The following is a 16,525-nucleotide window of genomic DNA, read 5'->3' as shown; positions in this document are numbered from 1 at the left end:
CAGATGAAGATTTTCTGTGTGAGCTGTTGCACATTTTGCTGTTCTGTTGATGGGGGTGCAGAATTCTGTATATAAGTTTGTGGTCTTTAAAGAGGACGAGAATCGGGACTAAGATCCTGTGATTTTTGTCTGGTGAGGCTGACATTTCTGGCTTTAGGTACAACTGATATGCCAGGTAACCAACGCCTTTGTTTTAGGCCAGATTGTTGTTTCCTGTAGCGTAGCTTTCTAGTCCTTCCAGGTATTTCTCATGTCTTCCTCTTGCCAGTTCCATTTTTTTATCCTAATGACTTGTGCTTTCCTGTATGATTCTAATCTTGAATTAAAATTATTTGAACTTTTTTTTCTTTTGCTGGTGTCCTGCATTCAGGTTCTCTTTTTCTATGAGGTATCTAGTCTAATGAGTCTGGTGCTAAGGTAAAACAGCTTCTGATTGGACTTTCATGACATTTAGTACACACCCTTGGGATAAACAGAAATAAACCCTTGATTTTCCTTTACCAAGGACCAGGCTGCATCTGTTATTAATGCCACACACCGACATTTTAAGAAGGTTGCAGAGTATGGCACATTTAGTGCAGGAACTGCTACTTACAGTCACACCATGCATTTTTTTTCCTGTACAAAAACACTACTACTGCAACAAACTTAGAAAATATACTTTGTTAAATAGATGTAAATTTACTAAAGCATAAAATGGTTAGTCATTTAAAAGTGGCTTTAACCTCCTAAGACCCGAACTCTTCCACGGCATGCATTTTTAATTTCTCTTTGATATTTTGGCTAATTGGGGCCCGATGAATGTAAAAACAAAGAATTACCAGATTTTTTTTTACCTTATTTTTGTTTTTAAGAAAAATGAGAGCCACATATGAGGATATTCGTTTAAAATTTTGATAGAACAGTAGCAGTATAATGTCCTCGTAAGTGGATATCAGGCCCTTGTAGAGCAAAATTGAGTATTTTGGTCTAAATAACCAAAAATGTGATGTCCACATATGTGGACGCCAGGTCCTAGGAGGTTAATAATACTAATAATAATAATGATAATGAAGTACTTTATGATCTTGTTCTGCTTCTTGTAAAACAATATATTTGAAAATTAATCAATAATTACAATAATTACATTTCAGCATTTAAAAAAATGTTTTAGGTAGGTGTGCCTACTGGTGAGTTAACCATTACAGAACCATGAAAAATGAATTGGTTAATTATCAGTACTGTAACTGTAGGGCGGCTGTGGCATAGACCTTACATTGGGTGGTGGTCTAATAAATTTGTTAAGCACTGTACATCAAAAATGGACATTTCTGAGTATTTGAATACGCTGACATGAACATTTAGATCAAAAGAGATATTTGCTCAAGTGCAACTTCAAAGAGCTAGTGTCTAATTAACTCCACAATTAGAGCGGATAAAAAAAGTTGAAAGAAATTCACTCTATTTCTTTCTGAGGTGGCAAAGGCACAGTATTGTCCAGTCTTCTATCTTTAAATTCTGATTTATGTCACTGACTGCTGTGCAGAGCATGACAACACCACTTTGGTGCTCTGCCCCATTCCTTTGATGTCCTGTGCTGCTGACACAAAACAGATGATTAATGCCCTTTTTAATGAATACATCCCTTCAAAGGGCATGTCTGGTGATACTGTGTTTGTTCTGCTGTCAAGAAATCCACTCATATGCTAGAAAATCAACAATGGATAGTTCCTACTAACCAGTGTTGCATGTGTATTAGCAATTATAGTTTATTCCTCTGTGACATCAAGCTCCATTGTTATTCAAAAGCTATTAAAAAGACATCAGTGGGCTCAACACTATTGCACAATGTGACACGTTTCTTTTTTTACAATGAGCATGGGCTCTGAAGTTTATTTTGAGCTGACCTCAGACACACTTTCCTGCTGTGCTAAATACACATTTTAACACTAAATCTGGAGCTCAAAGAGATTCCAGTAAATGCAGTATTTTGTCCGGTTTAGTGATGTTGGGTACACTGAAAGAAACTAGCCATTTTACAGATGATGTATTGCATTTGTGATCAAATTACATCATCAGTAGCTCAAGGCTTGCAGCAACAGACAGGCTGGAAAAAATTAAAGTATCAGTAGAAGGGACTTATTTATTGTGGGTCTTTTAGGATTTGGGGGCTTTTTTTTTCAGCAGCACTAAGGCTAGGTAAAGATTCATTGGAATAAGATGCTTACGGTCATTTGACCTTAGATTTTGGGTGCATCACCCACCTCAAGAGGTTTCTAAATGTCTGTTTCGTTTCTCCTGTGTCACTTACCATCGTGTTTCTTCCTCCCATTCAAAGATCTTTTGAAATTGTAGTTCACACATAAGAGCTCATAGTACTGTATTACCCCAATAGAGCACTTTGCTCTCAGACTGCTGGTTCTTAGGGTATAAAAGCACAATGGGATGCAGAGCCTTCAGTTTTCAGACCTCTCTTGTTTGGAACCAACTCTCAGATTTGAGAGACAGACACCATCTCTAATTTTTATGGTTAGGCTTAAAGCTTCCTTTCCTAAAGCATATAGTTAGAGCTGGATCAGGTGACCCTGAATCCTCCCTTCGTTATACTGTAATACCCCGAGGCTGCCAGCAGCTTCCCATGATGCGTTGAGTTTTGTGTGTCTTTGTCCTGTTTTCCTCCCCTAACCTCAGAAGGGACTTACTCAACCTGGTTCTGCCGGAGATTTCTTCCAAGGGAATTTTCCTTCCTGCTGTCACCAAAGTGCTTGTTTATAGGGTCTCATCTAATTGTTAGGGGTTTCCCTGTTTTGTATATATTACTGTAGGGTCTTTACCTTTCAATATAAGGTGCCTTGAGGCAACTGTTGCTGTTATTTGGCGCTATATAAATAAAATTGTTACAGATTTTAGGTTTATGAATAAGTTTTGAGAAGATGAGTCTTGCTATTCATACTTTCATTAACGCACACTTTCCTTTTCACAATCTTCAGTTTATGAGGGGCAGCCAATCAAAAGTAAGTTGCCATAAGTGAATGAATGGAGGGGCTGTACCAAAGCATAGCTTTTCTAAGGAAGTCCAATAATGCAAATATGGTTTTGAAAATGAAAAGAATCTGTTCCCTTTAACAATAATTCTGTTTTGCATTAAAGTTATTACATGCAAGCTGAGCAAAAATGTTGTATAGAGTTTTTGTTTGTCCCCTATCATATTTAGCCGATGCCACAACAGGCGTCTTGGGCTTTTTCCTACACCTCCAACTAAAGTCTACAGAGCAATTCTAGAGAAGTAAGCAGATGTTAAATACCCGATAATTGATCACTGACAATGCTTTCCAATTACTTTGATCATCATTTATAGTGGAAACTCTCCAAAAGAGCCACATCGCAGTTCTGCAGGCTGAGTGAAATACAGCCTATTGTCATTAAGCCACATGAACACTTTCACAAAGCTACATAGAGTAGAAAGTTTGTGCACAATGTGTCTCTGTTTTGAGGTCAGAGGGTGGATACGGCGTTGCAAATCTGGCACAAATTACACGCCTGCAGCCACCAGCAGTCTGAGGGAATTCCGGATAGGAAGCTGTGAGAAGTCCTCATCGACTTAAACGGAGTTAAACCTAAACTCTTTCAAGAGGGTTTGGCTGTAATGCCTCCCCAAGTGGAACAAATGGGTGAGCTGGCTAACCAGAGATCATTTTTCAGCTTCATTTTAAAATGTAGACAAACTAAACAAGGAAGCCAGAATCAACTTAATAGTATGTAAGCAGTTTGACTGCACCACTGAGTCACTTTCTAGATAAAGACTGATGACTTTATAATGCATTTCAAGATGAATCTGCCACAAAAATGAAATCCACAAACATGGAGAAAAATTGATTTCTACACAGATTTTTACTGGAATATCTGACACAACAATAAGCTGGTTAGTATTGTAGAAAATTGCATAATTTTAATTCATACAGTTCTATACCATTACAGGCATATAATTTCAACAATGATAAAAACGTTTTTCAATAGGATTTGGATGCTGAAGTGAAGATGATACTCCAGTTCTTTTCCAGCAGATATGACGAAAACAAAGTGAAGATGAAAGACATGTTCTGATTTTTAGTGTGTGTTTTTTGGTTGTTTTTTTTTACTGAATCCAAGATATTTGATGTCTATGTGTTGCAGACACAAAGCCTGCTGTAATCAGAAAAGATTCAAAAGCCATTCATTACTGAAGTCTAACGTTTTTAATTTTTTTTTAATCAGAAGCCACTCTAACAGCTACATAAACAAGATACTCATCTAATGACCTTTTCCTTAATTAGTGCTTTTAATGTGAATAGAGCTTTTAAAGTCCAACATGTTTATTAACCTCCTCATTATAAAAGTTATTGCTTAGAGCCCCACAATCTGCATGGGTTCCCTCAAAATAGCACAAAAAAGGAAAGACAGTTAAGCTACTGTCAGAACTATTTTATAAGTGTGCACATCAAAAACATAAATTTTAATATCAGTCAATTTGTTTTATAGTCTTCCATTATTATTCATGCTGATGTTTGATACAAAAATAGCCAGTTTTTGTTTCATTTGTCCACTTCTGTGTATTTGTTTCAGTGTTTCTTTTTTTTAAATATTTGTAACTACATCAAACCCTGTTCAGTGCAAAAAAGCATCACCAAATAAAAGGCTTGTAAACATGAAGTAAATACCAGTAAAAGCAATATAACAGCAAACAGCCAAAAAGTAAATGAGAAATGGAAATCCAGTCTATGGAAGTGGCGTGGCCTCAATTTATCCGTGTGCTATCCTGGTGCCTCGTCACACTGCTGTGGTCACATAATGTTTTATTGATCAATGTGTTGCACTGTTTTAATCAATAAAATAATTTCCTCAGGTACAGGAGCAGGCTCTTTAAATAATCATAAACTGTAGGCGTTTCTCTCTCTTTCTGAATAATGACAGCCTTCAACATGTGATTAAGGCCGGAAACAGGAAATTGGCTGAAACACAAGTCGGGCAAACAATTGGCAAGAATGTCACCAACCACCTCTCCCAAAAACAAAATTCATTTGTGAGTTGTGTGTGTGTGTGTGTGTGTGTGTGTGTGTGTGTGTGTGTGTGTGTGTGTGTGTGTGTGTGTGTGTGAGAATCCATCCATTTGCCTCAAACAGTTCCTCTTCTTAACCCTCAAATCCCCTTGATCTGTTTAAATCCTCAAAGATAAAGTGTGCAGAACCACCCATGGAAACCGCTCCCCTGAAGCAACAGGTGCAATGTATTTTTTCATACCAGTATTGCGTGTCAAAACCCCTTTGAGGATACGGTTACTTCCAGACAGTGAGGGAGCCACAGGAAATCTTCTCACACGCGACGATTCAAAGGTGAAATTTAGAGTCCTTTAGGGGCCGCTCGGTAAAAGCTGCCCCGGGTCTCCCTTCACTTCCTTGATGGCCACAAAGGGAGATCAGCAGGTTGCTCTCAGCTGATGTTGGAAAGGCCACGACTCAATGTATAGCGTACTTATATTATTCTGTAAGACGACAGTTCCTTCCTCTAAGACTGAGGCAAAGGAACTGCTGTCTGGCTTGATTTAGTAAGCAAGGCCTGCCTCAAGGTCAACGACAACAATAAACAAGGTGCTACATAAAAGAGGTGTGCATTTATTTATGTGAGGTAGGGCAAGACAGAAACATTTGTAGTCTGAACCATAGCCTGAAGAGCGAGTAACTAATCAGGGTATTTTTTGTATGCATCTGAGATCGCCTTGGTTAAAGTATTTGATACGAGCTGACCAGTACGATGAAGGATCCTCCGCTTTCTTTGTCAAAACACAATCTGGACAGTTACACTGGGGATCACTTTGAAACAACAGAAAGAGACAGACTGACGGCAAGCACAATGAGCAGATTCAGCAAGACTTAACATCTTGCATTTTGTCAGCTTGATGTTCTCATAACACCTCACTCCTTCGGCAAGCCATCTGGTCTATAGGCTCCTTTCTATTAACTCGTTGTCTTATGCTGTCTGGAACATCAAAATCAAAGTTGACTGTGCATGAACAACGTGGGTGAATATGACTGAAAAACTGCAGGGTTGTGTGACACCAGAGCTACAGGGATTTATAAAAAACGGGAAAAAAGCAGTTTGCAGTAATTGTCTCTTAGTTATTGAAAAGAAAATATGCAGTTGCAACATAAAGTCGTCCATTTGATTCTAAAATTATAACTAGATCCACGGGGACCTTCTAATACAATTCAGACAAAAATAACTTCAACCAGCGACAGGGAAGGTGTATTTAAATCTTCCTCAGTACTCAGAAGCACCTCAAGAGGTGAATTTGAAGAAAAGCCACTGGTGGATACAACAGGCTTTTTTTTGTAAGCAAGTGTCACAACAGTAAAATTAATGATAGCTGAATTCAGTTTCACTGCTTCCCTTTCTGCTGCCGCGCTGTGCAGGCTGGCTCGCTGTCACAGGAGAGCTTCGACAGAAATGAGAAGTTGTTCATTTTATCAGCAACAGCTGTGCTTTTTCCAACTTTGACAAGTAAAAACGTCTGCTGTGAAAACACCTGATCATCTCCAACCATCTTCCACTGGGGGGGGGGGGTTACTCGATTATGTTTACAGAATAAACACACTGCTAAAACAACTAACTGCTTCATCATTTAAAAGGCTGACGGGGTTGAGCTGATCCACTACTTGCATTTGAGCAGCCAATAACTTTTGCTATTAGGCGCTACATTTAGCATCAAAATAATGAGTAACTGGCATTATATATGCAAAGATTTAGATGAAGCAGAGCTGTGACACCATAGAGGATGATGGAAAAGAGAAAATAGAGGCTCTACATGCTTTTAAAAAAAAATTGATGCAAGTCGTATTCTCTTTACAATTTTTTGAAGCGTTGAATCGTATACATATGTAGCAAGTCTTTGTTTATGTCACTTTTTAAGAAGTTTGATATTATAACAGTCTTCTTCACATCATCTTTATGATATTAGCAAACAGCTGAGAATGCAGACTGGAAAAAAGCAAATGGATAAAAGGTTCATTTAATTTAAGACTGGTGTTTATTTCTTTTTAAAAAATGAATCATTAATAAATGTAGGTAAATTAGTTGTAATATTTATTCCATGATCACCAATAAAACCAGCAAAATTGAGAGCTTGTAGTAAATTATTTTATATAGGGTTATACTTTTAAAATTGGGTTTATGGAATAGTTGGTGCCTCGTTTTCTCTGACTCCTCTCGCCTTTCTCCTTACATGAAGTAAGATGATCGACACTCTCACTTTTGTCTATTGTTATTGGGCTCGATGCTAAGGTTTCATTTTATAGCCAAGATGAAGATGTGCTAAATTCATTTTCTCTTTCATACTTTCACACTATAAGTCGATTTAAGTTAAAAAAACAAAACAAAAAAACCCCAACTTATCTTAGCCCAATCTCAGCCGTCATATTTTTTAAATAAAGAACTTTAAGAAAACTGTTACATTTGTATGTGCAGATGGTATATGGCAACATTAAAGCTATCACATGATTAACATGCATACATTTAAGCTGTTTCAAATCACAAAATGTAACATATTTAACTAAAGAGCTACATTTCCCCCTGCTGGCAAAGCCTTTGCTCCGCAGTCACCAACAGGAGAGTTACAGCCATATTATGTATGATCCACCTGAGGCAAGTACATTTGAAGCGGGGGGTGGAGTGGGGTGGAAAGCTCCAAGCTGCTCCAGCATCACCGCAGATCAGGCGTTGAAGCCCCCAAGTAAGTGCTTAGGTCTGTGATGTTAGATTTGATGATCTTTGCTGGAATGGTCTGCATGTTCAACCTCTGATAGGCAGCAAACCTGTGACAGCCTCCAAAGGAGTAGTAGTAATTTCCTCCCTCGCTGCCTTTGATCCAGAGCACATCAATAGGAGGAACAACGCTGATGTCTGCCGTCTCCTGGAAGGAAAGATAAAGTGTCAGTTAAAGCCTACAACAAGGTGTGGAGTGAAATTTAAGCAAGTACGACAAGAAAATGTCTTAAAGTAAAAAGTGTCATACATATATTCTATTTATTGCCTCTTCTGATAAACCAAAGGGCTATAATAATTCTAAAATCTTCCCAATAAAGTGAGGAAGGAACTATTTCTAACTAAATATATATTGATTTTTGAAGAAAATCCCACCCTTTAACACCAATCCTGTGTAATCTCTATCTATCTATCTATCATACTGAAACAATGTCCTATATTGTGATTGGCTCAGAAATACAAAAGTCAACACTTGATAAAATACCAGCTTCTTTTGATTTTCTTTTTAATGAGGTGACAGCCACTTTTCTGTAGTTGTTTTGCATACAGTGAAAGTGGAGAAAGCAGAGAAGCCATGCAGGTTAATGCAGGAAAAATACCTGCCATGTCTTCAGCTGGACCGGGGGCGCCAACGGTCTTCATCACAAGTACGTCATTTATTGGGAGGAGTTGGGGCAGTGTTTGGGAAGTTAAAAAGGCACTTGGAAAACAAAGATGTTTTCCAGTGTTTGCAGATGTTTGGGGTTTTTTTTTCTTGTAACGCAACAGTGCCTGGTTTAGAGTATTTGGCACTGTTATAGTAAAACCTGTCACTACAGAGGTGTGTAGCTAAACTGAGGCCAATATTTACCCTGAAACTTCATCATCCACAAACAAATGATAGCATAAAACAACCGTGTCACCCTTATTGTGTCCATCAGGCTCTGGACTTTCTGCTCGTCCAGCACTAGAGGAAATGGTCTGATGATGACCTGCATCGGGATGTTATGGACCTCCTCCACGGTGTCCGAGTGAATCGACCTGTTGTCGGTGCTTTGGTCACCGCCCGCCGGTCCACGGTCAGTGGGCGCTATCGACATATTTCTGCCGGTTAAAAACACCAGCTTCAGCGGAGATTTTGCACCACAGTACAGCCGAAACATTTAGCATACCCACCGACTACAGTACGCTCGACTGTTTCTTTACTTCCTGTTGTTAAAAATGAAAGGTTTTGATTGGTTATTCTCTCTGTCAATCACACAATTGCCATGCCCTCTCGAGGGCAGCGGTCACAGGGTTTCAACCAAAGTCGAAACTTTAGGTGTGCGTTTGGTAGCGTTTAAAGACGTGTAGATATAACGCATGCCTGCAAAACTGCTGTGTCCCATTAAAATTCACTCCAGAAATTAATCGTGCAGTTATGTAGAGCTGCAACAACCCCAGAGCCCTTCGGTGGCAGTGGTTTCTATTAATGAGGTCATTGTTTGTTTTGTGGACTGTTGCACGATATGGGCCTCTACCTCCTCCTCCTCCTCCTCCTTACTTGTTCATATTCTATTTTTGCAGGGATTTCAAAGAACCAGCCAGGTTGCTGTGGCTACATGGAAAAAAAGGATGTCTGGGCTGACACAGGTAAGTAAGCTTCAAAAGATCTGCGGCGGTGGAGCGGAAACAACTATTGTTTTCTCCAAGCCACAGCTACAGCAAGCTACAGCATCATCTTCTAATGAGACAATTAAAACTGATTTCTTGGACAGAAGAGGCAGCCTAGTATATTGAATTATTAGAAATTCTTTGAAATGCAGTGGCAGCGCCTTTTATGGTGATTAATTGGTCACACGGGGATCAGTTAGAACATGAAAGTGGCCTATATATAGTGTGTAATCATTAACAGAGGTATCAGCATATAATATAGTATTACAGATTAAAGCTGAACAAAATGGATCCTGTTATGCTGCAGTGGGTGTAATCAGCTTTCTTTTTTTTTTTGCCTCATTGTCAGGTGATTGTGTAGAAACAGCAATCTGTTTATTATTTCACTGGAGAACAGCTTAGCTTTGAAAACTGCCTCACATTTTCTACTTTGTTTCCGAAAGAGCAATTTAGCTGACACCAGAATACTGAAAACCCCACTTAAACTCTAATATAGTGACATGGATCATAATATGCTGACATGGGCTCCACGATTTAGTGTTCCTGCATGAATAACTGCAGTATAGTAAATAAGTACGGTGACATGTCTCTCCCCTCTCATTCACCACTTCATACCATAGTCGAATTGTTGCTTTGCCGTCAATCAAAAGCCGTTTGAAAAGAAACCAGCGTCACATGAAGACAAGAGACCGTGTCAGTCAAGCAGTATAGACATTTAAATCATCTCCAGCGTTAAAGTGTGTTCAGAGTCCCACTACACTCTGCGTGACCCTCTGCTGTCACAGCAGGGTGGTATGCGAGTTGTTAACATATCTCAATTACTTAGATTGAGTTAGTCACACAGGTACAGCGGCAGGTCACGGAAGAACAGTTCCCACATAATGATTTGCTGTTAATATTAGATTTCAGTCCCCGTGGGATTGTCACACTTAGAGCAGCTGGAGAAAATTACCTGCCAGCTTTCAGACAAGGAAGTGAGCTATATTTATTTACGCAGTATTATTTTTTTTACAAGTTGACATGCTTTTAAAGTGATAATTATTCTGATGCTGCTTTTCAGCTGCTTTGTGATAGATGAATGTGTGTGAGATCTTAACACAGTTTAGCAACAGCGGATGTCTGCGTGTTTCCGGCCGAACGTGTGACTGATTCGCTCAGTGATGTTGATTACTCGCCGATGGCTGTCGCTGCCGAAATCTATGAAATTATTTTCTCCTTCAGGTACATGAGAATGAGATTTCTGTTTAATGATCTTCCTCGCCTTGAAATAAATTTGCACCCCAAATCTCATCTACAGAGAGAGAACAAGTGGTGCTTCGGAGAGCAGTTATTTAGATGTGGATTAAACTGCAGTCACACTCAGTGCACTGTTCATTGACCTTATAGCAAAAACAAAAGCACAGAGACATTTTTTCCAACTGTAAAGCCAAAAGAAATAGTTCATCCAAAAATCAAATTAACATGATTTCCCTCTTGCCTATAGTGCTGTTTTTCCCAGATTGTTTGGTGTGAGTTTCCAGGTTTTGGAGTTTTCCGTCTCCCCTTAAACATATAAGAAGTAAACGTCACTCATCTTGTGGCGCTCGAGGTGATAAGAAATGCATGTGAGAAAGTCTGCATCAGTGTCTCTTTATATAAATCATGACCTGGCTACTCAACAAAAATCCACAAACCATCTAGTGAGCAGTCTCATGTAGGAACTATTTTCTTCTTTGGTCTACGTCTGCCATTCCAGTGAAGCTAACACTTCAGCTTTTATCCTGTCATGCTCTTTCCAACATGAGATCTCGTCACGGGTAGTTGGACTCTTTCTTCTGGAGAATCATAGGATTGGCAGATCTGGTTTGGTATAGAAAGAGATTTGCACGCAAGTTTGATTAACTAAATCATGATTTCTTCCAATAGACATTGCTGCTGAGTTTTCTTTTCTTTTTTGGCACCACAAGGTATAACTTGCATTCCCTGGCCATCTAATTAGATACACTTTGCTAGTACTGTGTTGGACCTCATTTTGCCTTCAGAACTGGCTTAATTCTCTGTGGCATAGATTCGACAAGGTGCTGGAACTATTCCTTGGAGATTTCAGTCCATGTTGACATGATAGCATCACACAGTTGCTGCAGATTTGTCATCCATGATGTGAATTTCCTGTTCCAAGAGATGATTAGAGTTTTGTGACAAAGCAGCCGTCAGAAGATATGCGACATGGTCAGCATCAATATTCAGGTAGGGTGTGGTGTTTCAACAATGCTCACATGGTACTAAGGGACCCAAGGTTCCAAGAAAATATGCCCTCATACCATTGCACCACTACTGCCACCAACCTGAACCACTGATACAAGAAAGGATTGAGCCATGCTTTCATGCTGTTTATGCCAAATTCTGACTCGACCATCCAAATGTGGCAGCAGACATCAAGATTCATCAGGCAACATTTTTCCAATCTTCTGTTATCCAGAATTGATGAGCCACTTGTGAATTGCAGCCTTGGATTTCATTTTACATGAGTAGCACCTGGTGTGGTTGATGCTGTGCTTTCAGAGATGCTCTTCTACATACCTCGGTTGTAACCAGTGGTTGAGTTAATTGAGTTGCTACTGCTTTCCTATAAGCTGGAAGCAGTCTGGTCATTCTCCTCTTGACTTCTGGCATTGCTAAAGGGATCACACAGAGAAGTGCTCCTCACTGGGTATTTTCTTTTTTTCAGACCTTTCTCTGAAAACATTAGAGATGGTTGTGTGGTGAAAATACCGCACGTAATTCACCTTTCTTCCCCATTCTGATGCTCAGTTTGAGTTTCAGCAGGTCATCTTGACCATGTATACATTTCTAAATGCTCTGAGTTGCTGCCATGTGATTGGCTGATTAGATATTTGCAGTTGAACAGGTGTGCTAGTAAAGTGACCAGAGAGTGTATCTCTATAACTCAGGAACTCACATCAAAACAGTTTGTTCTGAGGACCAGAACCAGCCTGTAGATGATCTCATTTCATGAAGTCATAAAAGAAAAACAAAACAACCTCCAAAAGTCAGTAAATATCAGTTAACCTGGAGGTGACTGACTACACTGAGTCTTTACTGCTGTTTAACTCAAACCCAACAGAGGGCGCTCCACTTACTTAAGCAAGCCAACATTTAAACACATGTGAACACATAACAGCTGATGGATAAGCATCTGGCCTCTATAAATCAGACAGACAGTAACGGTCTTGCAAAGTGATCCCTATTAAATTATTCGTTGTTTATCTATGCATGTATAGGACAATGTGTGTGTTCAAAAATAGTAATAGTAATTTTTTCCCAGTGTGATATGCTGAACTACAAAGGTATTTAAAATTGAGTTGGCTAAACAAGAAATAACAGGACAGAAAATGATTTGAGTTCTTTAATATTGTTGTAAATATATTGTTGTTATTGTTGATGTTTATTTAGAAAATAGATTATGTGTTTATTTTAAAGCCACAATTGTACTGAAAAATCTTAGATAGTTGTTCTGTTAGTTAGCTTTTACACAATTATGGTCGCCTGCACCCAACGCTCATCTTCTGAAATGAGAAAAAGCACACAATAAAGAAAGTTAAAGATTATTTTTTATGTGGCAAAGCGTCTGTCTGTCCATCCGTTGATTCATTGTTCACAAGAGTCAGTTCTCCTACAAGATTGGTCAGAATTTATACACCGTGATCATTTAATGCGTCTCCATCGAAAACGATGAAGGTCATATTTGCTATTTTACAGGCACATTTCCATTTTCAGATGAATCACTAGTCCTTTTAGAGTGACCTGACAAAAAGGCTGTGATAAAATAATCAGACATGCCTACCGAATTCATCGAGTTGAACACAATTCAGTATTATCTTCTTATCGTGTTTCAACTGATTTGTCCACCTTTTTCTTACTTTACATTAATTAGTATGTTTTAAAAAAGCACAACAATTGAATATGGGTTTGAACTGCCCTTTTCATAATCAGCAAATTCTGTAAAATATTTTTCAATCCTCATCAGTTCTTTTCTTGATTGGTTTCAGCTTTAAAATGCCAGAACAAAAAAAAATATCTGAAGTTTGTGTAAACGTCCTCACATTTAAGAAGTGAATATTTTGAATTTTGGTCTAAAATTTGCTTTGTTATTTTTCTGTAATCAGAGTAGTTGCTGATTGATGAACTTATACGCTAATCAGCTAATTATTGCAGCTCTGCTAATTATAATGTAATGCAGTGCTGTCCTTGTTACTGCGTACATTGTATATTGAAGGAAAAAGGAGCTATTTAAGGAATAACCTCCTTGACTTTTGCCTGAGTGCTGATGACAAGTTGGATATCTAAGATGCATAAAAATGCGATTTTGACATGACTTCAAAAAGAGAAGCATACGGATGAGGTGGACCCTCTGCCAACAGAGAGATGAGGAAACAGATGGGTTTTACACAAACAGCACAAACATCAAGAACACTGAGTTAAAGAGCTTGGCAGTCTCACTTGATGAAACAGTGAGGAATGGAGGCGCTTTTAATGAGCATCTCTCCTGTGATGCAGAATGTGAAAAGACAAACTGTTAGCTCTTAAAGGGGCAGTTACAGTTGGTTGGTCCTGGCTGGTTTTACCAACCTCTTGTTGAGTGACTTTGGTCAGGGTGCATACCTGCTGGTTATGCAGTGGGGCACTGTTTGCATGTGGATTTGAGGAGCTTGAAAACGATGCAGAGCAGATTTTCTCCTTCAGCTGAATCATCCAGTTGAACTGACAGCACTGTCATCAACATCAAAGCCTGTTTTTTTTGTTTTTTTTTTCTTAGATTGTTTACGCTGACAGTTGGTGAACAGCCTACAGATGGCGCCAGATGTATGAAAAGGGTCAGAGCAAGGGCCGGCACCAGATAAAGGAGAGTTGAATTAGTTAATGATAATTTAGATAATTACAAAAATGATTAGTTGTTTGCTTTTTCACCAGCCAGTAACTGAGAGACACCTGCAGCAACTGAAATAAAGAGTGATTGTAAATTCAGCAGGAGCATCCATTAAGTCTATTGTATGACCGATCTTTGATGAATTAATGAGCCATTTATTCCATGAACAGTGAAAAAAAGAGATCTCGGCATGTGCCCCAAACACTGAAATATTTATTTATATAAAACTCTTTAGTCTCACATGTCAGAAGCCAGAACCTGGAAATGTTTGGGAGCGAGCACCTGAAAGGACTCACTGATTAACAAAATTGTTGTTTAAGCTCTGCTTGTTTGCCATGTTAACCACAATAGCCTGTGTATGACTTTCCTGTGCAGAGTAGCAAATCAGAATTTGAACTACATCAAATTAATAATTAAAAAAAAAACTGCAGATGTTTTTTTTACAGTTAGTTTATATTTAAAATATAGGAAAGGAGTGTTTTGGATTTTTTAAATATTCAAATCTTTCATTTCAAAGCTGCTAAAGAATTAAAATAAATATTCAACAACAAAGTATTTTAGTACTTCTGCTTTAAAAATTCTTGCACAGATACTTGAGTATTAAAATTTTTCCAGGTTAATTTCTATTTGATAGTTCAGCTTTTTAGACAAGATCATGCTGGACAGAGAACATACTATACTTTAAAGATTATTGTTATTATTAGATTCCCAATTTACTGATTAATCTAACAATGTCATAATATAGTAAAAAAAGAAAACACAGCTACTTCATTTTGTGTGCAGTGTTACCCTTTCTCCAGTGTGCGAGGTTTAACGGTTCCTGTTGCTCTAGATTTGTGCGGTAGCCTTTTATTAACCCCTTACTCCTTCAGAAGGCAGAAATATTTTCTCTCAGACAGTCACTCAGAAGATGATGGTGTTCTCAAGTCAATATCTTTGAAGTGTGGGTGTAGCACGCTCAATTTTGCAGGTTGTTTTAAATAATTTACCTGATCTGCTGCCAGCGAGAGGGCAGTGGGAGGTGCTGGCTGTGTGCCGGGTTTTGGAGCGTTGCAGATGAGGGGGGTGTGATATAGTATGCAGGGCCACAGTTGCCCTACCTGCCTCCTGATGGCGATCGCTCACAGTGGCTGTTGTTACACACACAGCACACCCATGGGTGATGTAATTGGATTCTGTGGGTCCCCATTTTACAGTCCATTGCCATGTAATGAAATCAGTTATTTACTTTCATCATAAAATCTGATAAGGGACAACATCTGCCGGGGTAAAGTTTGAGTGAGCGCCGCATGTGAATGTTGATGTGCGGTCTGCAGTGCTGCGAGCTTAATCAGCACTTGGCTGTAAACTTGTCATTTGACTCCACACGTGAAAACCGATATGCCGCTTTATTTTGTTACGTGTTTAACTTTAGGATAACTACCATGGAGGCAGGAGCCAGGATAATCACTGCTTCCCCATGTTGAAGGAAGGAGTGTGCAGCTAAGCGTCTTGTTTCTGAGCCCCTGCTCTGCTCTGCCTGCTGTCTCATTATACTGCTGCTGTGCTGCTGGAGGACACTGAAGGACACAAGCGATTGAATTCAAGTGTTGTATATTCCCTGGAAACCAATCAAGAAAAGCCCCAGAATAATAATCCCTGTCCGCTGTCATGATTCATTTTTATTTTGTTCCATATTTTTCTCTGGCTTTTGAGTCACTCAGAAAGAGTAGTTCCAGCATAAAATCAATGTTCCATTAAAATTTAATGACCAGGAAGGGCTTAATAGTGGTGGAACAGATGCCTCTGCTTTTGATAACGCCGACATCTCAGGAACTCTTATTCAAAGCTACATTGGTGCTGTCAGGTCCTCTGACCACTCCCGTTCCGAGCTGTTGTGAAAAACAAAGGATATTGGCATTTCTGTGCCTCCGAGCGGTGAAATTAAAAGTTAGTAAATTGACAGTAAAGCTCATAAAATCCCTCAAACATTGACAGAGGAGGCTACAGCTGATGGCACATTATAGTCATAATTACAATTACTCACTCTGCTAATGTTGACTAAGGGATACTCCAAACAGATACCAGGCTGGCCATTTTCTAAGTGTGTGGGCAAACATCTGCAGGATACATGTGTGTGTGCATGTGTTGATAATAAAAACACAAAAACACCCCGTTATCATTTAATAAAATCATATTTGACTGTTTTAAAGGGAAGAAGAGTGGACTTGCAGG

At 38.9% G+C, this 16,525-nt stretch overlaps 1 protein-coding gene across 2 annotated transcripts; it reads right to left on the bottom strand.

Moving 5' to 3' along the window:
- Positions 1–7,020: 7,020 nt before the first annotated feature.
- Positions 7,021–8,969, bottom strand: srxn1 (sulfiredoxin 1 homolog (S. cerevisiae)). 2 transcript variants are annotated; one of them, XM_084918220.1, is made up of 2 exons: positions 8,676–8,969; positions 7,021–7,921 (listed from the first exon to the last, which is right to left on the bottom strand). In XM_084918220.1, exons 1-2 carry the CDS (start codon positions 8,913–8,915, stop codon positions 7,712–7,714), a joined length of 450 nt encoding a protein of 149 aa, XP_084774346.1. In that variant the 5' UTR covers positions 8,916–8,969; the 3' UTR covers positions 7,021–7,711. The 2 variants fall into 2 exon arrangements, with proteins under 2 accessions (XP_084774346.1, XP_084774348.1); XM_084918222.1 differs by having other exon boundaries at positions 8,745–8,969.
- Positions 8,970–16,525: the final 7,556 nt, after the last annotated feature.

The sequence above is a fragment of the Perissodus microlepis genome, chromosome 20 (genome assembly GCF_051167445.1).
Source record: "Perissodus microlepis isolate ML-2025 ecotype Zambia chromosome 20, ASM5116744v1, whole genome shotgun sequence".
Lineage (NCBI taxonomy): Eukaryota > Metazoa > Chordata > Actinopteri > Cichliformes > Cichlidae > Perissodus > Perissodus microlepis.
This window is presented reverse-complemented; position numbering and strand designations above follow the sequence as displayed.

Bases quoted from the DNA above. Each gene is read 5' to 3' on its own strand.
- srxn1 (XM_084918220.1), bottom strand. From the start codon at position 8,915: ATGTTTCGGCTGTACTGTGGTGCAAAATCTCCGCTGAAGCTGGTGTTT. The intron at 7,922-8,675 runs GTGACACGGTTG...CTTTCCTTCCAG, and splicing joins GCCTGATGGACACAATAAGG to GAGACGGCAGACATCAGCGT.